At 40.7% G+C, this 22,810-nt stretch overlaps 1 protein-coding gene across 1 annotated transcript in view; it reads left to right on the top strand.

The window, feature by feature from the left end:
- The window catches only part of LOC135547460 (ganglioside-induced differentiation-associated protein 2-like), a 40,607-nt gene that overhangs the window by 9,231 nt on the left and 8,566 nt on the right, over positions 1–22,810 (top strand). Inside the window, exons 5-13 of the mRNA XM_064976491.1 lie at positions 248–336; positions 749–825; positions 1,420–1,579; positions 3,857–4,007; positions 4,126–4,202; positions 4,570–4,646; positions 4,777–4,916; positions 8,906–8,960; positions 9,793–9,936. Of these exons, the coding sequence (XP_064832563.1) occupies positions 248–336; positions 749–825; positions 1,420–1,579; positions 3,857–4,007; positions 4,126–4,202; positions 4,570–4,646; positions 4,777–4,916; positions 8,906–8,960; positions 9,793–9,936 (970 nt within the window). The remainder of the gene's footprint in view (positions 1–247; positions 337–748; positions 826–1,419; positions 1,580–3,856; positions 4,008–4,125; positions 4,203–4,569; positions 4,647–4,776; positions 4,917–8,905; positions 8,961–9,792; positions 9,937–22,810) is intronic.

The following is a 22,810-nucleotide window of genomic DNA, read 5'->3' as shown; positions in this document are numbered from 1 at the left end:
ACCAACAATGCATTTTTTTTAAAGAAAATATTTGATATTTCATTATTTATTATTTTAAATGCAGAAGTTACACACAATAACATAACACAGCTATATACAGGGGGTACCAGTACTGAGTCATTGTGCAGGGGTACAGGTGAGGTAATATGTACATAAACCACTTTACTCTGGTGTGTACTGCATTGTCAATTGAATGGGGTTTGTGGTGTGGCTACTGTTAGTATGTTTGAGCTGTTTGTATCTGCAGAGAGCAGGCTATGGCATCTGTGGCCGTCTGTGTGGTCAGCACAACTAAGAGAGGATACCCACTGGAGGACGCCACACACATTGCCCTCAGTAAGACACAGCACACACACAGCACACACTCACATGCACGGCATACATTCACTAAGTTAATGATCTCTTATACATTAGCGGATAGTACACTGTCACAATTTCATGTAGTTAACTTGTGGCTGTCAACTATTGACACTGGCATGATGTTCAGTAACTCATCCAAGACCCCTGACCTATATGAAACATATGAAGGTGTGTGCAATAATAATTTATTGCATTTATATAGCACCTTTACAAATGCAGTAGGTGCTCAAAGCACTTTACATTGTAAGGGGGAAACTCACCTATCCCACCACCAATGTTTAGCACCCACTTGGGTGATACAAAGCAACCATTTTCTGCCAGAATGCTCACTACACATCAGCAAGCATATCTGTTGTCTGTTATGGTGTGTCTAACTGTGTGTTTGCAGGAACGGTCCGCAGGTTTCTGGAGAACTATGGAGAGAGCATAGAGACGGTGGTGTTCGCTGTGACAGACACAGACGAGGTGTCTTCTTTTTTTCTTGCTTTACATGCTTAGGTTTTACATGCTTAGGTTTTACATGCTTAGGTTTTACATGCTTAGGTTTTACATGCTTAGGTTTTACATGCTTAGGTTTTACATGCTTAGGTTTTACATGCTTAGGTTTTACATGCTTAGGTTTTACATGCTTAGGTTTTACATGCTTAGGTTTTACATGCTTAGGTTTTACATGCTTAGGTTTTACATGCTTAGGTTTTACGTACATATAATTGCACTGGCTTGTTCATTTTTTTTCTGGTGTGAAATTCAACTTAAGGGGAATGTTTGGAGCATGAAATATTTAAGCTGTGTGTCGAAAGTTTTCTTGTGATTACTCACTAATTTGTTTTTCATAGAGAACATTAAATATATCAAATATAACATGAATGTTTCAGTTTGAGGTAATTATTCATGTCGAAGATGGCAAACACAAAAAGACAGTGTATTTCACCGATAAGAGGAAAAGTGCACATAGTGATTAGAAACTGAGGATGTGTGTGAAGGTTTTTGTGTTAGAAAGCATGTGTGAGTGTGTGGCTTCTAATATCTGTGTGGTTAACATCATTTTGTGTGTCACAGCCCACATACAGGAAACTGCTGCCTCTCTACTACCCTCGTTCTGAGGAAGAGGAGCGTGCCAGCCTGCCCCTAATCCCGAATGACATCGGGAACTCTGAAGGTGAGCCTGTAGTCCCAGAGAGACAGATCCGCATCGCCGAGAATCCAGGCTGTCTGGAAGGTAAGACTACATTTCCCACAACCTCCTAGATGTGACTCATCTCTGAGCTGTTGTGCATAGTGGTTTCAATAGGGTTACCATAGAAACAACATCAGGGCCTGAAACAAACTTTTTGATCCACCAGCCACTGTGGCAGGTAGATTAAAAAAAAAAAAAATTAAAATCTACCAGCCAATCAGATTTTTTTACAAGCCAAAATATTTTTCCCGACATAATTATACCATAAACAAAAAAACGGATGAGCATGCTTTGTAATGTTTCTAAAGCAATATATGTATTACTAGCAAGAAGTGATCTGGTATATTGCAACATTTTTACCCCAAAGATGTGACCCAAATCTTTTAGCCAAAATATATGAGCCAAATGTTCAGCTGCTGTTTTAAGGGCAGGAGGTGACGGCACTTGGAGCGGCTGGAGTTGTCAGTGACAGTGTGACTTTGACATATGAGAATCTGACTGCTTAGCGAAGACATGCTACTGTACTCAAACATTAAAAAACAATCTAGCTTGTGAACAAAACATTGTAAATAGCTAAGAAACACAAAGAAAAAACACTCACTTTAGTAGACTTGAAAAAATGAATCTTCACTTCAATCACAGTGTGCACAGCTCTCCAGCCAGGCAGTGTTTATGCACAATGCGCGAGGTATTTTATATATATATATATTAGGATTCATAGGTCTTTGTGTGATTAGGTACCAGCTATGAAGCAAAAAGACAAACACTTCAAAAACAGCCACTGTAGAATATATATGTATATTTATTTATTTTTTAAGCTCTAAATGTGCTCATGCTTGACTTCGAAAGCCTATTTTTATTTGCAAATACAAGTGAAATGCTCTCACTGTGGAGCCCTGACCACCTGCCAACGTGGCTGGTGAAATAAACATCTTACCCGCCAATTGCAAAATCTAGCCGCATTTGGCGGGTGTTCAGTTTAGGCCCTGAACAACATCCATTCCATGTAGGTGATGCTTTGTATAAATACATGGTGATAATAGACCTGCCGCCACCGGCAGTTCTTCATCTCTAAGCAGCAGCTGTGTTTCCTGGAGTCTGAACAGCACAGTCCTGGCCAGTACTACCTGGTTTAAAACCAGGTCATTTGTATCCATGGATCCACTCAGTGGATATTGGAGAAGAATGCAGGATGATCTTTCATAGTCGAGTTAGTGGAACATCTCAGTCATACCCTCGGCCAGTGGTGGAACACACACTACACACAGACAGAGTGATGGCTCTTACATCGGTGTGGAAGGCATTAGGAGCCTAATTGTTAAATTAAACATGTCTTTCTGTTAGTTCATCTTTTCCGCTGAGCGCTGCCCTGACAGGTGCTCTGATGGCTGAGAGGAGGATCTGCAGGTAACTGTAAAAATAATGAAAACACTTGAGTAAATGAGGGATACAAAGTATATTGAAAGCAGGTGCTTCCACACAGGTGTGGTTCTGGAGCAATTAACATCCCATCATATTTAGGGTATGAAAATGCTAGGCAAGACATTATTTTGGCTACCATGGCTATGCCCCCATACACAGGGCATGAGTAGTCACTGAATGGTTTGATGAGCATGAAAATGATGTAAACCATATGCCATGGCCATCTCAGTCACCAGATGTCAACCAAATTGAACACTTATGGGAGATTCTGGAGTGGTGCCTGAGACAGCGTTTTCCACCACCAACAAAACACCAAATGATGGAATATCTCATGGAAAAATGGTGTCAGATCCCTCTAATATAGTTCCAGATGCTTGTAGAATCTATGCCAAGTTGCGTTGAAGCTGTTCTGGCTCGTGGTGGCCCAATGCCCTGTTAAGACACTTTATGTTGGTGTTTCCTTCATTTTGGCAGTTACCGGTATGTCTTCAATAAAGGAATGCAGAATCCCTCTTGTGTTCAGATATTTTCTTGAATGTTGAAAAGGTTTCTCATCCCGTAAGGTTGTCTAGATGTGTTGATGTATATGAATACACTGGACTGGTATACTATCTTCAGTTACTCACATTAGCCATGTGTATGCTTTTATGCCTTAATATTGCCTCTCCTTGGATGACTGTTGTCCATATGGGGCTCAGCCCTAGATTAAAAACTCCAGACCTAGAGGTGTGAGTCAGGCCCAACGACAACAAACACTGGAATAAACACACACACAGACTTTTCAGAGCAATGGTTTCAAAATATGATATTTGTTGATATAACAGTTAGGGAGAGTGTATTTTCTTTTAGAGTTGAGCCATTTTCATAGATTGTTGTATCTGTGTGTGTGCTGTGTAGTTGACTCTGAGGCGGAGACTCTAGACTCAGACCTGGGCCAGGTGGGGACTCATGCGTTTTCCCGGATGGAGGGAGACGTGGACAAACAGCGCAAACTAATCCTGCAGGGCCAGCTGTCTGACGCAACCATGCAGAAACAGCACCAGAGAAAGTGTGTTACACTACATCCCTACCATGCATCCTATACCCTAGTTTTACCAACATTTACAGTACACCCTAAGTCAGTACAGTGTTTCTGTAATGTGTTAAAACCTCTCCTATCTTTGCAGTTATAACCGCTGGTTATGTCGAGCCAGAGCAGAGGACTTGTCTGACATAGCAGCACTGAAAGCCTTATATCAAACTGGTGAGTTCAGTGTGTGTCTGTATGTGAAATCCTTTTTCCAGCTCATTGAACACAGCATCCGGGGGTGAAATAATCAGTTTTATCATTTTTCTTTCTCAGGATAAAAAATGACCAGTAATGAAACAGCCTCTGTTATGGCAGGACATCTTTCTTTCACTCCTTCTCTTGCTTTCTCTTTCCTCAAACTCGTTAATTTAGTTAGTTGGATTGCTTTTTATACTTTTTCAGCCATAGATATAATATAGTGAGGCTAATGACACCCTCCTTTTTCACTGAATGTAATTGTTCCATGTCTCCTCTAGGAGGCAGTGTAGTAATACTGGCAGGCTGCTGATCTTATCTTTTAGTGGTGTGTGTGTTTCCACAGGTGTTGACATGTGTGGCAGGACAGTGATGGTTCTTGTGGGCAGAAATATTCCTGTCACCCTCATCGACATGGAAAAGGTACCAGGCTTCATTTGGAGGCAACATCATGAACATCACCGTTTTAGTTGCACAATAGAAAATAAATCAATATTGTTGCTCTGTGAACAAACTTTGACCTCTCCACCATGTGTGTATTACTTCACTACAGGCCCTGCTGTACTTCATCCATGTCATGGACCACATCACAGTGAAGGAGTATGTGATGGTTTACTTTCACACTCTGACCGGAGAACACAACCATCTGGACTCTGAATTCCTTAAGAAGCTTCATGAGATTGTAGACACCAAGTAAGAGGCACACCACATATTTTACTGATTTAGTGAAGAGAGAGAGAGAGAGAGAACTGAAGTCGAGAGACAATTAGACTGTTGGTTACCAGATACAACAAGTGAATCAAATCTGAATGCGTAAGATGAAACCATTCTCCCTGTGACTGGGGATTTACTGTGGAATTGTTCTGCGGTCTTTAACCCCTATGAACTATCAGCTGTAGTTCTTTAGAGCGTACAGTTGGCTCATCCAGTAATAGTTGATTTTCACTGACCAGTTCTGGTTTATCACCTTTTTGTGTAGCATCTATTTGCATTGACGCCCCCCCTTTGTTTTTTACACTGCTGCTCCTCGCTGTTTATTATCTATACATAGTCACTTTACCCCTACCTACATGTACAAATTACCACTTTCTGAGAACTGAAACGGGATAGCTTTTGGGTACACATACGTTTTGAAAACCTGGAGTCTGTTATGGAACGGCTTCCCAACGCTCTGAGAAGGTTCCCAGAAAATGATATATTGGCGGTGACACAGCCCAAATCAAAGACACCAACATTATGAAAATATTTGCTTTTCTGGCCAACTCTACAAACTTCACTGATCAACCGGCTTGTTGCTGACAACAATCGGCCATGAATGAATTTCATGTGCAATTGAAGAAAATGGCATCAGGTTCTACGTGACTTCTAATCTCCCCTCTTCTGTTTCAAGATGTCACAGCACCATACATTTTAACTTGGCAGTGCCAATGTCAACACTATACACCATAACCATGCGTACCCTCTGCTTTAGTACGTCTATTACTGTCTAAGACGAGGTCGACTACTAAATACTTTTTTCCTGGTCTACGGACACATTCACACTGCACAAAAGCTGAACCAGATGCCTTCTCACCTCAACCCCACAGCCATAGATAAGGCAGCACCACCCACAGTACTCCAACTTCTCAGCAGTGGTCGTACTACACAACTTCCTCTTTCGTGAACAATGTGAGATTAGTCTTTGAAGCTAGTTGTTATAGTCATTGAGAGATTCTACAACCGACTGTATTTTTAAAAATCTGGCTCTAACCAGAATAGAAAGAGGAGTGGGAGGTCCCAGTACACAACTGAGCAAGAGGACAAGTACTTTAGTGTCTAGTTTGAGAAACGGAGGCCTCACAAGTCCTCAACTGGCAGCTTCATTAAATAGTACCCACAAAACACCAGTTTCCTGCGGTTGATTGTGGCCTGTGGAATGTTGTCCCACTCCTCTTCAATGGCTGTGCGAAGTTGCTGGATATTGGCGTGAACTGGAACACGATGCTCTACTTGTCGATCCAGGGCATCTCAAACAGGCTCAATGGTTGATATGTCTGGTGAGCCTGCAGGCCATGGAAGAACTGGGACATTTTCAGCTTCCAGGTCCTTGCGACATGGGGCTGTGCATTATAATTCTGAAACATGAGGTGATGGCGGCGGATGAATTGCATGACAATGGGCCTCAGGATCTTGTCTCGGTATCTCTGTGCATTGAAATTGCCATCAATAAAATGCAATTGTGTTCGTTGTCCGTAGCTTATGGCCCAAAGCCACCATAGGGCGCTCTATTCACAACGTTGACATCAGCAAACCACTCGCCCACACGACACCATATACGTGTTGTGCGGTTGTGAGGCCGGTCGGATGTACTGACAAATTCTCTAAAATGACGGAGACAGCTTATGGTAGAGATCAGAGCTGTTGCCAGAGAATTGGTGGACATTCCTGCAGTCAGCATGCCAATTGCACGCTCCCTAAACTTGACATCTGTGGCATTGTGCAAATTGTAGTGGACTTTTATTGTCCCCAACCCAAGGTGCACCTGTGTAATGGTGCTTATATTTTTGTTCAGAGTTTCCACCAGTAAACAGTATGCTGATGGGGTAGTAGGTCCATCATCCAAATAAACCAGCTTACAACCAGAAGAACATGTTTGATAACTCTTGGCACTGCTGACTTATTTTCCCAGTAGTTGTGATGAGCAAGTTATGTCCCACATAAGAGAAACTGTGTGGTCCTCCATGACTGCACTGCTGCTCTAGACCAGTGATGGGAAACTTTGAGGGTGGAGGGCTGCGTACCCACATCCATACCCACACATAGTCAAGGCCAGTCCTAGCCTTTTTGGGGCCCTATGTGAAATTTTGTTGAGGGGGGACCACTTGAAAGCAAAACATTTTAGCTGCCTGACTCTTGACAGCGGGGAGAAATGTTTGCCATTTTTAATGATATCTGAGTGAGAAGTAAATCAATGGGGTTCCCCCGGACGGTAATTTGACTATGATTGCTACAAGTTTAAATTGTTGGCTAGACTAATTTACCAAAATTAAAAATGTTAGCTGACATGGGATAATTGAGTGACTGTCAGTGACTGACATAAGAGGAAAAACTGCACAACCAAATTTCAGAATTACTATTCTAACTCTCAACAGTAAGTTGAGACCCCGACTGAGTTCCTTTTTGGAAATTGATCGAGCCAGCTGCCCATCTCTGTTCTAGACCAATAAATGGACTTGCAACATTAGGAATCATCTTACCTATAGCTCTTTAGCGTTGGCTCTTGGAGCAGAGGTCCATTTTGGCAATACTATTCTTCCCCTAGGCCTCATGATCCTGTCTGGCTGGGGAGATGAGGGAGTGAGCGGCTGGTCCACCAAAGAGACAGATTTTGTTCCTTGAGGACTGGCCCAAACAAGGCTCTACTCCACCTCCCTGTGGTGTCTTTTAGGTCTCGCAGAACACTGATGAAACAATGGTTAAATGGTCATTTGTTTGGGGTGGTTTTTTTCCTAATTGTCCTGTAAAAGTGTCAGCATGCTTCAGTTCGGCCAAACCGAACGAGTGTGCTCGCATATTCCCTTAAAAGACCTTCACTTAAAAAACGAGAAACTGCTACGTTTTAGCCGAGGAGGTCTTAGTCAAGCAATTTTACATCTAAGATTTGTGGTGCAGTATTCCTCTAACTCGTTTGCATGCAGAAACAAAATAATCTTTCATTGAATGACAAGACTTTATTGAAGAATCTGTACTGTTGACCTGGCACTGACAAAGTGGCACTGACAAAGTGGCACTGACAAAGTGGCACTGACAAAGTGGCACTGACAAAGTGGCACTGACAAAGTGGCACTGACAAAGTGGCACTGACTTCGGCTTGCCTCAAGAAAAAATGACGTGCCCAAAACGTCACAAACTCTTCCGAATTGTTTCGGCTGGGAAGCAGGCAGACTCCTGTACTGGCCATGGGTGGGTACTGTCTACAAAATGTGCCTCTGAGTGATGATGGGTTGGTTCCACATTTGGGGACTAAAACCATGTAATTGCATGTTAGTTACATAGGCAGTTGTAGCCTATTGATGTTGCATGTCCATGTCAGAGAGGCATGGGAAAGGGTAGAGGGTTATGTGTGCGCATGCTGTTGGATGGCCTTGGATGATTTACATTTTTTTCTAGTTTGTGTTCTTTTGACAGTACCTTGGCCTGAGGACAACGCAACAATTGGAGCACTTTTATGGACATTTTGGTCGTTTTGTAAAAAAAAATATGTTCAAAGGACCCAATTGAATGCAAAAAGAAGAATAACCAGAACTGTTCTGGAAATACTTGAGTAAACCTAAGCAGCTTGAAGAACTTGATGGCAGTTAAAATGGGTGATCCATCACTGGAAACAACTGGAATTGCTATGTAGTTGAATGTTAAAGCTACAATGTAACTTTTTTGGTCGACCCAACCAAATTCACATAGAAATGTGACGTATAGATCTGTCATTCTCATTGCTAGCAAGTCTAAGAAGCAGTAGATCTGTTCTATGTGCGCTATTTCTATGCTTCTTGTGCTTAAGTCTTCTTTCCATGCATATTTTTGATATTGCTGTTTTTTTTCTCAAGGGCGATAATAAATCATTATAATAATTATAACTATTTAACATGCTAGCCAATAGTGACATGTCAATAGTGAAATGGCTTTTGCTTTGTTTTGTATTCCAGGTTTAAGAATAACTTGAGGGCTTTCTACTTTGTACACCCCTCTTTTCGCTCTAAGGTAAAGTCAACAGTACCCCTGTTTTACTTATTCTCAAACACTTGTTAGGTGTATTTCTACTACTAGGCATTATTAGGATATGTACAGTATATACCAGGGTTGGGGTCAATTCCAGTGAGTTCAGGTACACTGAAATAAAAATTATTTTCAATGAGGAAAATTTGGACTTGGAATTTGGTTTACTTTCTGAATTGACTGTTTTATGCCCTCTGTTAAGTTTACAATCTTTTCTGACCAAGATCAGCAGGGCTCTTTTCACACGCGCACACACACACACCACCCCACTACTATTCTGTAGTTTCACCAAGACTTATTTTGGCTGTGAGCCTCCCTGACACATTACCCTGTTCAAGCTTCAACCTCTGGTCTCATCTGCTTTGTTACTGAGTTGAATCAGCCCTTTAGATGGGAGAAGGCTCACAGTTTAGCAATCTACTAAAAAGGTAAATTTAAAGGATCCAGGAACTCCGAGGTAACTTGACTCTGAGGTGTGTATGAGAGATGGGCCAGGCATTGTGCTGGGGTCATTAGAATGCATGCTGAAAATGGGTTTAAATGGTTTGGAATGGGAAGCAAAGCACACACTTGCATACTGAAGAGGAGAGTGAAGTCTATTGGCCTTATTCAATCAAACCTAATAAGTGGATTTTAGGGAGTAGTACATTCGTCTCAATAGATTACCACTTAAATACAGTGGAAGGCTTCAGCCAAAACACATCTGTGTTATAAACAAGTATTACAATTGAACCTTCAGGGCAAGTCCAATTGTAAATACCCCCTCATTTTCACCAGTTTTCAATGTTTCTTATCCTATGTTAATTTCTCTTGTCAGGTGTCCACCTGGTTCTTCACTACGTTCAGTGTGTCAGGGATGAAGCAGAAGGTCCATCATGTAGAGACCCTCCAGCAGCTGTTCACCTGTATCCTGCCTGAACAGATAGACATCCCTCCCTTTGTCCTGGAGTACGATGCACGGGTGAGGCCCTATACACACCATTCTCTCTGTTTAGCTTACCAACCTTGCTGACCTACATCTACAGGGCTACACACACACACACACACACACACATGCATTGAGTTGTGGGTATATTCCCACATTGTATCAGTTTCTAAGTGTTGCACTGTGTGTGTGTTACGATTTTAAAATGTAACATGTACCTTATCTTCAGGCTATTTTTGTTGGTTTGTTCAAAGGACCAAATTGTCTGCAAATAGAAAAATAACCAGCAAACTGTTCAGCAAATACTTTTGAGTAAACCCAAGACATTTGCTAAAATGGATGATCCATCACTGGAAATGAAACCGGAATTGTTATGCAGTAGAATGTTAAAGCTGCAATATGTCACTTTTTGTGTAACCCAACCAATTTCACATAGAACATAGACTTATCGATCTGTCATTCTCATTGAAAGCAAGTCTACGAAGCAGTAGATCTGTTCTATGTGTGCTATTTCTATGCTTCCCATGTTTAAGTTTCATTTTTTTCTTCTTCTACTTTCGGTTTTGTACACCAGCTGAAAATACAATATTTTCGGTTTTGGAATATACAGTACCAGTCAAAAGTTTGGACACCTACTCATTCAATGACTTTTCTTTATTTGTTTTACTATTTTCAACATTGTAGAATAATAGTGAAGACAAACTATGAAATAACACATGGAATCATGTAGTAACCATAAGTGTTAAAGAAATCAAAATATATTTGAGATTCTTCAAATAGCCACCCGTTGACAGCTTTACACACTCTTGGCATTCTCTCAACCAGCTTCACCTGGAATGCTTCAACAGTCTTGAAGGAGTCTTGCTGAGCACTTGCAGCAGTCTTGCTGAGCACTTGTTGGCTGCTTTTCCTTCACTCTGCAGTCCAAACCATCTCAACTGGTTTGAGGTCTGGTGATTGTGGAGGCCAGGGCATCTGATGCCGCACTCCATCACTCTCTTTCTTGGTGAAATAGCCCTAACACAGCCTGGAGGTGTGTTGGGTCATTGTTCTGTTGAAAAACAAATGATGGTCCCACTAAGCGCAAACCAGATGGGATGGCGTATCACTGCAGAATGCTGTGATAGCCATGCTGGTTAAGAATGCCTTATTCTAAGTAAATCACAGTGTCACCAGCAAAGCACCCCTTCACACACCTTCACACATCCATGCTTCACGGTGGGAACCACACATGTGGAGATCATCCGTTCACCTACTCTGCGTCTCACAAAGACACGGCGGTTGGAACCAAAAATCTCACATTTGAACTCATCAGACCAAAGGACTGATTCTCCTTTCTGGTTCTCCTTTCCTGTGGCGGTCCTCATGAGAGCCAGTTTCATCATAGCGCTTGATGGTTTTTGCGACTGCACTTGAAGAAGCTTTCAAAGTTCTTGAAATGTTCTGGATTGACTGACCTTCATGTCTTAAAGTAATGATGGACTGTCATTTCTCTTTGCTTATTTGAGCTGTTCTTGCCATAATATGGACAGTCTTTTACCAAAGAGTGTGCAAAGCTGACCACAAAGCGAAGGGGGGCTACTTTGAAGAATCTCAAATATATTTTGATTCGTTTAACACTTATTTGATTTTTTACTACTTGATTCCATATTTACTACTTGATTCCATATGTTCTTTCATAATTTTGATGTCTTCACTATTATTCTACAATGTAGAAAATAGTAAAAATAATGAAAAACTGTTGAATGAGTAGGTGTGTCCAAACTTTTGACTGGTGCTGTATATTTCACAGTGGTTTAGATGATTCTCTACACAATACTTGCTTCTTTGTCACAAACTGAAATTAGGCAATCTATTAATTTTAGCAACCAGGAAATGGTGAAGCGATTTCTGCATAGTGCATAGTTATTTTAGCTATTTATTCTGGGTTATTTCAAAGTTACTGGTCAGTTGCTAAAATACCTCCACTGATGAAAACACTTGATATGCCTGTTTAGTATACTTACACAGGTCTGTGTGTTCTATTTAAAACTCAATTTGTCAGCTGGAGTTATCACCCTAAATCAGATGGAAAGGAAAAGCAGAACTGAAAAGGAATGAGCATTACACAATAGCTCTTTCAATATCTATATTTTTTGGATCTTGTATTAAGATGAAGCAGAGAGAGGGGAAATGATGCAATGACTCCTTACTGGCTCTGGGTGACTTGTTAGTTTGGAGTTGGTTCATTTGTAAGCTTATGCGCTGATAGTGGTGCCTGGAGAAGTGGTTATACCATATGCTAAAACATTTCTAAAATGCCCGCCCAGTGAAGGAAAGGTGCCCTATGAGAAACGGTGACTTTTACACTCTGAATGACCTAAAATCATAAATTCCATATTGGTCTTTTAGTCAGGCCAACCCAAGCTGTACTGGGCAAGTAGGCTAATATTAGTCCTCCTATTGAAACTGATAAATGAGACTGTCAACTGAGTCAGAAATGTACAGGTTTCAGATTTGGCTCTCAGTCACTTTAAAAAAAATGTTTTTTTAAACATAAATACAACACAATTCTATGTTCTAATGCTTAAACCACATCAGGAGACCAAATTTGAAAAATCTAATGTTGATTTGAGTGTAGTTGCCTTTTAACTCGAAGTGTGCAAGCACGTAGCACTGTTTGGTTAGCAGTATTTCTGTTGTACATGAGATGGAGTTTGCAAAAGAAATGGCCACTGGATTGATGCTAATTATCATTATCTTCTGGCAGATGACTAGCTCCAAAGTAGACTATGCCTAACATTTTAATAGAGTTTTTGGGAAAGCCTTTCCATCTACCAGAAGACATTTAGGCCTTAGCATCCCTGGACTTTTCCTGTTGCTTCATTGTTTGACACCTGGACATTTTACTTCATATTATGAGGCATTATCTTGCTTCGAAGTAGCATTTTTTTTTGACTTACTCATATTCATTCTATTGGTTTTCTTTAAACTTTCATTGTCTCGCAGCTGAATGCATTATCCTAGTTATATTAGCGACCCATGAAAGTTGTTGCATCTTTAATCTCCCTTCTTTCAAAGTTTCTCACCGATATTTCCATCTCTGGCCATGAAACCGCTCGCATGTGCGGTGCTCATTTTAGAATGGTGTTTTCCCGCAATTGAATTTTGGAACATTCATGCGTAAGCCTACTGCTATGTGTACATTGCTGTGCCTAAAATGTGAAGAAATAGTAGTTTAGCAACATTTTAAGCTAAACATTCTGATCTGTTCCATCAGCCTTATTAATTGATATGGCATATACATTCGGAAAGTAATCAAACCCCTTGACTCGCATTTTGTTACATAACAGCCTTATTTTTAAAATTGATTAAAAATGTGTTTTCCCTCCCTAATCTACACACAATACCCAATAATGACGAAGCAAAAATTGGTTTCTATAAATTATAGAAAATGTGTGTATTATTTTACTAAAATATTACATTTACATAAGTATTCAGACCCTTTACTCAGTACTTTGGCAGCGAGTTCAGCCTTGAGTTTCTTGTGTATGATGCTACAAGCTTGGGGCACCTGTATTTGGAGTTTCTTTCATTTATTCTCTACCAGGTTGGATGGGGAGCATCTCCGCACATATATATATTTTCAGGTCTGTCCAGAGATGTTCAAACAGGTTCAAGTCTGGGCTCTGGCTGGGCCACTCAAGGACATTCAGAAACTTGTCCCAAAGCCACTTGTGCCTTGTTTTGACTGTGTTCTTAGGATCGTTGTCCTCTTGGAAGGTGAACCTTTGACCCAGTCTGATGTCCTGAGCGCTCTGGAGCAGGTTTTCATCAAGGATCTCCATGTACTTTGCTCCTTTCATCTTTCCCTCGGTCCTGACTAGTCTCCCAGTCCCGCAGCTGAATAATATCCCCACAGCATGATGCTGCCACCCATGCTTCACCGTAGGGAGGGAGCAAGGTTTCCTCCAGACGTGACGCTTGGCATTCAGGCCAAAGCGTTCAATATTGGTTTCTAGAGAATAATTTTCTCATGGTCTGAGTCCTTCAGGTGCCTTTTGGCAAACTCGAAGTAGGAGGTCATGTGCTTTTTACTGAGGAGTGGCTTCCATCTGGTTGGTAGAGTGCTGCAGAGATGGTTGTCCTTCTGGATGATTCCCCCATCTCCACAGAGGAACTCTGGAGCTCTGTCAGTGACCATCTGGTTCTTGGTCACCTTCCTGGCCAAGGCCCTTCCCCGATTGCTCAGTTTTGCCGGGCAGCCAGCTCTAGGAAGAGTCTTGGTGGTTCCAAACTTCCTCCATTTTAAGAATGATTGATGCAGGACTCACGTGGGACCGCCAAAAAAGAAGGCAGCACATTAGAGAGCTCCTAATACCCAAATGTAAATACTGAAATTTAATGGCACACACTTTCATGTTTGTCTTAATATATTGACTTGTAGTACAGTTTAATATAAAGATAATTCACATTTTGAAACGGCTCGCTAAGGTGGCGTTATTGGAATGTCAATACACACGAAAAACTTCAAGCCTATTCACAGAAGGCCACATTGGCTAGCAAACAAACAACAAGTCCTCCTGAATTTTTGCTAGAGTAAGGTGTTTAGCCTAAATAAAGATGAGACGTAGTAAAATACAAGTTGAATTGTATGCTGTTTACTATACAAATGAAGGTAGCTTATGTGTTTGCGGGACACGGGAGTGTTGCTAATTTAGCCTAGGCTTTCAAGTGCCTCACAGACCATAAGGAATTTTAAGTTGAGACTGCAGGTTCTTATCTATCATCAAGAAGCAATGTTACGTTCCTAGTTGCTGTTTTATTTTGGGATTGGTTTTCTATGTTTATTTACACTGTTTTATTGTACAGCTGGAGCATATATCATGAAATGTTATATACATGTGTGAAATGGGACACTTTACACTCACAGGCTATAACCATTAGCCATATTTGTGATGATTAGTTATGTAAACAATCTATTGGAATATAAATGGTTGTGGTAACCAAGGAAAAGATTGACATTTTAAAATCAAAACAGGCAAATATTGTGTTCACCCAGGAATCACATTTAACAGAGGCACTGAAATTTAGTGGAGGCTGGGTTGCAGAAGGTTATCATAGCTCATTTGATTCCAAACAAAATGGGGTGATTATTCTGATAAACAAAATACTTAATTTTGAAGCAACACTGACGAGTTTGGCAGGCTTATCTGCATTGAGGCTCTTTTATAAATGGGCATATATAGCATATATGCTCCTTACAATGATAACATGGATGGATGGATATATATATCTATATCTCATGAGGTAAACGTTATACTGGGAAATATGGAGGGGCAGATCGTCCTTGCTGGAGACTTCAACCTAGTGATGATTGATAGAAGTACATTTACAAGTAACTCCACGCCAAAGGATAGACTTGCAATACATATGCTAGAAGAGGATATGGGCCTTACAGACATATGGAGATTAGTCCATCCTAATGATAGAGAATATACCTATTTTACCCACTTTCATAAGACACACACTAGAATAGATTTCTTCTTGATATCTAATTTCATGGTTAATAATGTGATTCATTGCAAGATTGGGCCCATTGCCCTCACAGATCATGCTATAGTAGAGTTACATATTGATATAGACCATGCTATTACAAGATGAGATATTTAGCCAATCGCTAGCAGATGATCTTACATCCTTTTTTGAGATCAACATAGGCTCAACCGGAAAAGAGTTTCATGGTATGGGAAACCTATAAAGCATATATTCGATGGAAAATAATGGCACATGCGTCCAAAAAGAAGAGTGAAAGGGTTGAAGCAGTAAAAATATTAGACATGGGAAGGGATTTGACAAGACATTTTACAGATGGCACATTTCAAACTGCCTGCAAATTGACATTTCAGTTACATGAAATGGATAACAAAAAGGCAGAATATGTACTGTTTTTATACTTTTTTAACCAGTTTTTATGAGGGAGGTGAGACTATGGGCGGGCTACTAGTAAGACAACTAAAAATGCTGAACACTTCTAACAATTCCAGCAATTAAGAAGGTGACTTCATCCAAAGAGAAAGTGTTTCAATGTTTTTATGAAGATTTATATTAGAGATGCATGATTTATATAGGTGAACATATCGGAATCAGACAATATTAACTAAAAATGCCAACATCGGTATCGGCCGATGTCTATTTTAACGCCGATGCCAAAGCTGACGTGCATACCTATATAACGTAGGTACGTGATGTAATGATGCGCTACACGTGCAACACAGCGTTCCTAACTTAGCCCACAATGTCTGCTGTGTGGGTCGAGCAGTCAACATTTCGAGCAGTCATTTGAAAGAGTAAGAAAATTCAAAGGCCGAAATTCATTAAAGCCAAGATAATGGAATTCATTGCCCTTGACAATCAACCGTTCTCTGTTGTGGGTGGTGTTGGCTTTCACCGACTGGTCGAGCGCCGGTACACACTACCTAGTCCGCTATTTTTCAGATGTTGCCCTACCGGATAGCGCCACTGCTATTAGCGTCACGACATGCATACAATGGAACGCCATTTGGGTCTTTGCGTGTCAAAAGTTACAGTACCACTGTCAAAGCTGTATAAACGTCTGCAAACACCGGCCATGAACGATGCGTTTTCAATACCGCTTTGGTAATAAAGCATAATTTGTTCGACTGCAACTTCGGGGGAAGCTAGCTTTACCTTGGTACCTACAGTTGAAGTCAGAAGTTTACATACACCTTAGCCAAATACACAAACTCAGTTTTTCCGAATTCCTAACATTCAATCCTAGTAAAAATTCCCTGTCTTAGGTCATTTAGGATCACTACTTTATTTTAAGAATGTGACATGTCAGAATAATAGTGATTTTATTTCAGCTTTTATTTCTTTCATCACAAATGTACATGCACTCAATTAGTATTTGGTAGCATTGCCATTCAATTGTTTAACTTGGGTCAAATGTTTCAGGTAGACTTCCACAAGCTTCCCACAATAAGTTGGGTGAATTTTGGCACATTCCTCCTGACAGAGCTGCTGTAACTGAGTCAGGTTTGTAGGCCTCCTTGCTCACACACTCTCTTATTCAGTTCTGCCCAGAAATGTTCTATAGGATTGAGGTCAGGGCTCAATACCATGACTTTGATGTCCTTAAGCCATTTTTTTTGTTTTTATTTTGTTGTTGAATTTTACCCCTTTTTCTCCCCAATTTCGTGGTATCCAATTGTTTTAGTAGCTACTATCTTGTTTCATCGCTACAACTCCCATACGGGCTCGGGAGAGACGAAGGTTGAAAGTCATGCGTCCTCCAAAACACAACCCAACCAAGCCGCACCAATGTGTCTGAGGAAACAGTGCATCTGGCAACCTTGGTTAGCACGCACTGCACCCGGCCCGCAACGGGAGTCACTGGTGCGCGATGAGACAAGGACATCCCTACCGGCCAAGCTCTCCCTAACCCAGACGATGCTTGGCCAATTGTGCGTCGCCCCACGGACCTTCCGGTCGCGGCCGGTAATGACAGATCCTGGTCGCGAACCCAGAGTCTCTGATGGCACAGTTGGCACTGCAGTACAGCACTCTTAACCACTGCGCCACCCGGGAGGCCCTCTTAAGCCATTTTGCCACAACATTGGAAGTCTGCTTGGGGTCATTGTCCATTTGGAAGACCCATTTGCGACCAAGCTTTAACTTCCTGACTGATGTCTTGAGACGTTGCTTCAATATATCCACATAATTTTCCATCCTCATGACGCCATCTATTTTGTGAAGTGCACCAGTCCCTCCTGCAGCAAAGCACCCCCACAACATGATGCTGCTATCCTCTTGCTTCACTGTTGGGGTGGTGTTCTTCTGCTTGCAAGCCTCCCCCTTTTTCCTCCAAACATAATGATGGTCATTATGGCCAAACAGTTCCATTTTTGTTTCATCAGACCAGAGGACATTTCTCCAAAAAGTACCATCTTTGTCCCCATGTGCAGTTGTAAACCGTAGTCTGGCTTTTTTATGGTGGTTTTTGAGCAGTGGCCTCTTCCTTGCTGAGTGGCCTTTCAGGTTATGTTGATATAGGACTCGTTTTACTCTGGATATAGATACTTTTGTACCTGTTTCCTCCAGCATCTTCAAAAGGTCTTTGCTGTTGTTCTGGGATTGATTTGCACTTTTCGCATCCAAAGTACATTCATCTCTAGGAGACAGAACGCATCTCCTTCCTGAGTGATATGACAGCTGCGTGGTCCCATGGTGTTTATACTTGCGTACTATTGTTTGTACAGATGAACATGGTACCTTCAGGCATTTGGAAATTGCTCCCAAGGATGAACCTGACTTGTGGTGGTCTACAATTTTCTTTCTGAGGTCTTGGCTGATTTCTGATTTTCTATGATGTTAAGCAAAGCGGCACTGATTTGAGGGTAGGAAATACATCCACAGGAACACCTCCAATTGACTCAAATGATGTCAATTAGCCTATCAGAAGCTTCTAAATCTATGACATTTTACTGGAATTATCCAAGCTGTTTAAAGGCAAAGTCAATTTTGTGTATGTAACCTCCGAAATAATGTCTGTAAACAATTGTTGGAAAAATTACTTGTCATGCACACAGTAGATGTCCTACCGACTTGCCAAAACTATAGTTTGTTAACAAGAAATTTGTGGAGTGGTTAAAAAAACGAGTTTTAATTACTCCAACCTGAGTATGTGAACTTCCAACTTCAACTGTAGCCAGCACCAATACAACCAGCCTGAAACAGAAATTGCAGAGTTGCAAAGGAAAATGCATATCTCTGTCCAGTGTTTGTTGTTATGCCCATCTTTTTATTTGCCAGTCTGAGATGTTTTTTTCTTTGCAACTCTGCCTAGAAGGCCAACATCCCGGAGTCGCCTCTTCAATGTTGACGTTGACTGGTGTTTTGCAGGTACTATTTAATGAAGCTGCCAGTTGAGGATTTATGAGTTGTCTGTTTCTCAAACTAGACACTCTAATGGTACTTGTCCTCTTGCTCAGTTGTGCACCGGGGTCTCCCACTCTTTCTATTCTGGTTAGAGACAGTTTGCTCTGTTCTGTGAAGGGAGTAGTACACAGCGTTGTATGAGATCTTCAGTTTCTTGTTAATTTCTCGCATGGAATAGCCTTCATTTCTCAGAACAAGAATAGATTGACAAGTTTCAAAAGAAATGTCTTTTGTTTCTGGCCATTTTGAGCCTGTAATCGAACCCACAAATGCTGATGCTCCAGATACTCAACTAGTCCAAAAGAAGGACTGTTTTATTGCTTTTTTTAATCAGATCAACAGTTTTCAGCTGTGCTAACATAATTGCAAAAGGGTTTTCTAATGATTATTTAGCCTTTTTTGTGAATGATAAACGTGGATTAGCTAACACAACGTGCCATTGGAACACAGGAGTGATGGTTGCTGATAATGAGCCTCTGTACGCCTATGTAGATATTACACAAAAAAATCAGCAGTTTTCAGCTACAATAGTCATTTACAACATTAACAATGTCTACACTGTATTTTAATGGAACAAAAGTTGCCTTTTTAACGGTAATTTCTAAGTGACCCCAAACCTTTTGAACGGTAGTGTATGTAAATGCCAACAAAATAACTTGTGTGTCTGTGTGCAAACCTTTTATTTAACATGGAAAGTCATGTGAGAACATTCTTATTTACAATGTAAGACTACCCCAGACGACGCTGGGCCAATTGTGTCCCGCCCTCCCAATCATGGCCGGATGTGATACAGCCTGGATTCGAACCAGGGACTGTAGTGACTCCTCTTGCACTGTGATGCAGTGCCTTAGACCGCTGCATCCATGTGTGTTTCAGCTATTTAACTGTACTAGAATGCTTAAGGCTTCTAAAATGTTAAATATCTTGTTTTTTTTAAGCAAGGAAATAATTGGATATCTGTATCTGCCAAAAAAGTAACATCGGTGCATCACTAATTTCCTCCTTTTCAGCGAGCCCTATAGATATGGGTACAGAATTACCTAGATTATCAGGTAGAGGACATGGACTGTACTATAACAGAAGAGGATGTTAGAGCTGCCATTATATCTATGAAAGCAGGGAAATCACTGGATCTAGACAGCCTTCCTGTAGAATATTATAAATTATATTGACATTCTTAAACCTGTATTGACAGTGGTTTTTCCAGGAGGCATTTAAAAATGGCTCCCTTCCGGACACCTTTTAATGAGGCTTTGATATGGCTGATTCCTAAAAAGGATAGAGATACTACAGAACCTGGGAATTTTAGAGCGATCAGCCTCCGTGTGGATAGTAAGATTTTTACGAAGACCCTAGCAATACGCTTAGATGGCACTACCTAATATTATACATAGTGACCAAGTAGGATTTATTAAGAACCAGACTTCAACTGTTAAGAGGCTTTTACATCTCATTTAGTTAAACCGATCAAATATCGTTCTTATCGCTGCTTTCTCATTAGATTCTGAGAAGGCATTTGATAGGGTAGAGTGGGCTTTTCTCTTAAGAACCCTAGAAAAATGTGGTTCTGGACCTGACTTCAAAATGGATAGGGTCCTCTATTCTAATCCTAAAGCATCAGTACAAATGGAATTATGTCTCCCTTTTTTTAGTCTTTCTAGAGGCACAAGGCAGTGTTGCTCGATCTTCCCTCTCCTGTTCACCATAGTTTTAGAGCCCTTGCGACAATGATAAGAACAGATCCAGAAATCAGGGGTGTACATTGAGGAGGAAAATAATTCAAGCTGTTTATGTATGCAGATGATATTCTACTGCTGGTCTCTGATCCTCTTCAGTCTGTACCACAATTACTTACTTGTATTGAATCATATTCTAGTATGGCAGGCTACAAAATCAATTGGAGTAAATCAAATACAGTTTTATCGACCACATACACTTGTTTAGCAGAGGTTAATGCGAGTAGCGAAATGCTTGTGCTTCTAGTTCCAACAGTGCAGTACTATCTAACAATTTCCCAACAACTACCTAATACACACATCTAAAGGGGTGAATGCGAATATGTACATAGAAATATATATGGATGAGCGATGGCTGAGCGGCATACACAAGTGCAATAGATGGTATAAGATAGTGTGTATACATAGGCTATGAGTAAGATAAGATATGTAATCATTAATAAAGTGGCATTGTTTAAAATGATTAGGGATCCATTTATTAAATTGGCCACTGATTGGGTCTCAATGTAGGGAGCAGCCTCTGAGTTAGTGATGGCTGTTTAACAGTCTGATGGCCATGAGATAGAAGCTGTTTTTCAGTCCCTCGGTCCCAGCTTTGCTGCACCTGTACTGAACTCGCCTTCTGGATGGTAGCGGTGTGAACAGGCATTGGCTCGGGTGGTTGTCCTTGATGATCTTTTTGGCCTTCCTGTGACATCGGGTGCTGTAGGTGTCATTTGAGGACAGGTAGTTTGCCCTTGGTGATGCGTTGTGCAGACCGCACCACCCTCTGGAGAGCCTTGCGGTTGAGGGCAGTGTAGTTGCTGTACCAGGCTGTGATACAGCCCGACAGGATGTTCTCGGTGGTGCATCTGTAAAAGTTTGAGGGTTTTGGGTGACAAGCCACATTTCTTCAGCCTCCTGACGTTGAAGAGGTGCTGTTGCTCAGTTTGTCTGTATGTAGTAATAAGACTTAATATTTCCTGGGGTAACAATGTAAGAAATAATGCATAAAAAAACAAAATGCTGTATAGTTTCCTAAGGACTCGAAGCGAGGCGACCATCTCTCAGCGCCATCTTGCAATTAGTCAGAAGCAATGCCAATTAATGCCATATGTTACTATGGAACCATTACCCTATTTAATTTCAAATGGATTCCTACTGGGATTAAATATTTGGGCATTAAGTTGAGCTCAAATTTGGACCAAGTGGAGAGACAAATTTTGAGCCACTACGATTAAAGATTAAGACCATTTGTAGAAAAATGGTAAAAGGTAACTTTATGGGGAAAGATCAATGTGATTAAAGTGGTTGTGGTCCCACAATTTTATTATATCTATGCAATGTTACCTATGAATATTTCAGACTGAACAACATGACAAATTAACTAAATACTTTGTGGGATAGGGAAAAACACAGGATTAATATGAATAAAATGTGCTCACCAAGGGATGTTGGAGGCTTGGCTTCACCAGATGTTAAATTGTACAATTTATAATTTGAAATGGCTAAATTGGCAAAGCTTTGGGGCAAAGGGATGCTGGCTTGGATTGTATAACAATAGATAACAATAAAGTTATCCTTTCACTTCTGTTGATACTCTCACATAGTCTTACATGAGAGTTTCAATAGACCTCTCCCAACTCAATTTTGTTACACTCAGAGGTGTAGGAACAGTACACAAGATGTGTGGAATTTCACATCTAAAACAAGGATACTCATCATTGTGGCACAATCCTAGGCTACGGATAGGAAAGAAGGCTGTGTACTGGAAACAGTGGCTAATGAAAGGAATTCATACTATAGGTGATCTGTACAATGAAGATGTTTTAATGTCCTACTCCGATTTGGTACGAAAATAGGATGTTGGAGACGGGACATTTCTGGAAATATTTACAATTGAGAGAATGTTTGTTAACCGGCTATCAATGAAATCCAGGAAAGAACCCAATAGCTGAGTATTTGGAATTACCCAAACATAAAGCAGCCATTTTCTACTCAATATTTCATCATCTGCAGAGTAAAGACTGTAAACACCTCAGAACAATATATCAAATGTACCTTATTTTTTATTTCACCTTTAATTAACCAGGTAGGCAAGTTGAGAACAAGTTCTCATTTACAATTGTGACCTGGCCAGGATAAAGCAAAGCAGTTCGACACATACGACATAGTTACACATGGAGTAAAACAAACATACAGTCAATAATACAGTATAAACAAGTCTATATACGATGTGAGCAAATGAGGTGAGA

Source organism: Oncorhynchus masou, chromosome 10, assembly GCF_036934945.1.
Source record: "Oncorhynchus masou masou isolate Uvic2021 chromosome 10, UVic_Omas_1.1, whole genome shotgun sequence".
Lineage (NCBI taxonomy): Eukaryota > Metazoa > Chordata > Actinopteri > Salmoniformes > Salmonidae > Oncorhynchus > Oncorhynchus masou.
This window is presented reverse-complemented; position numbering and strand designations above follow the sequence as displayed.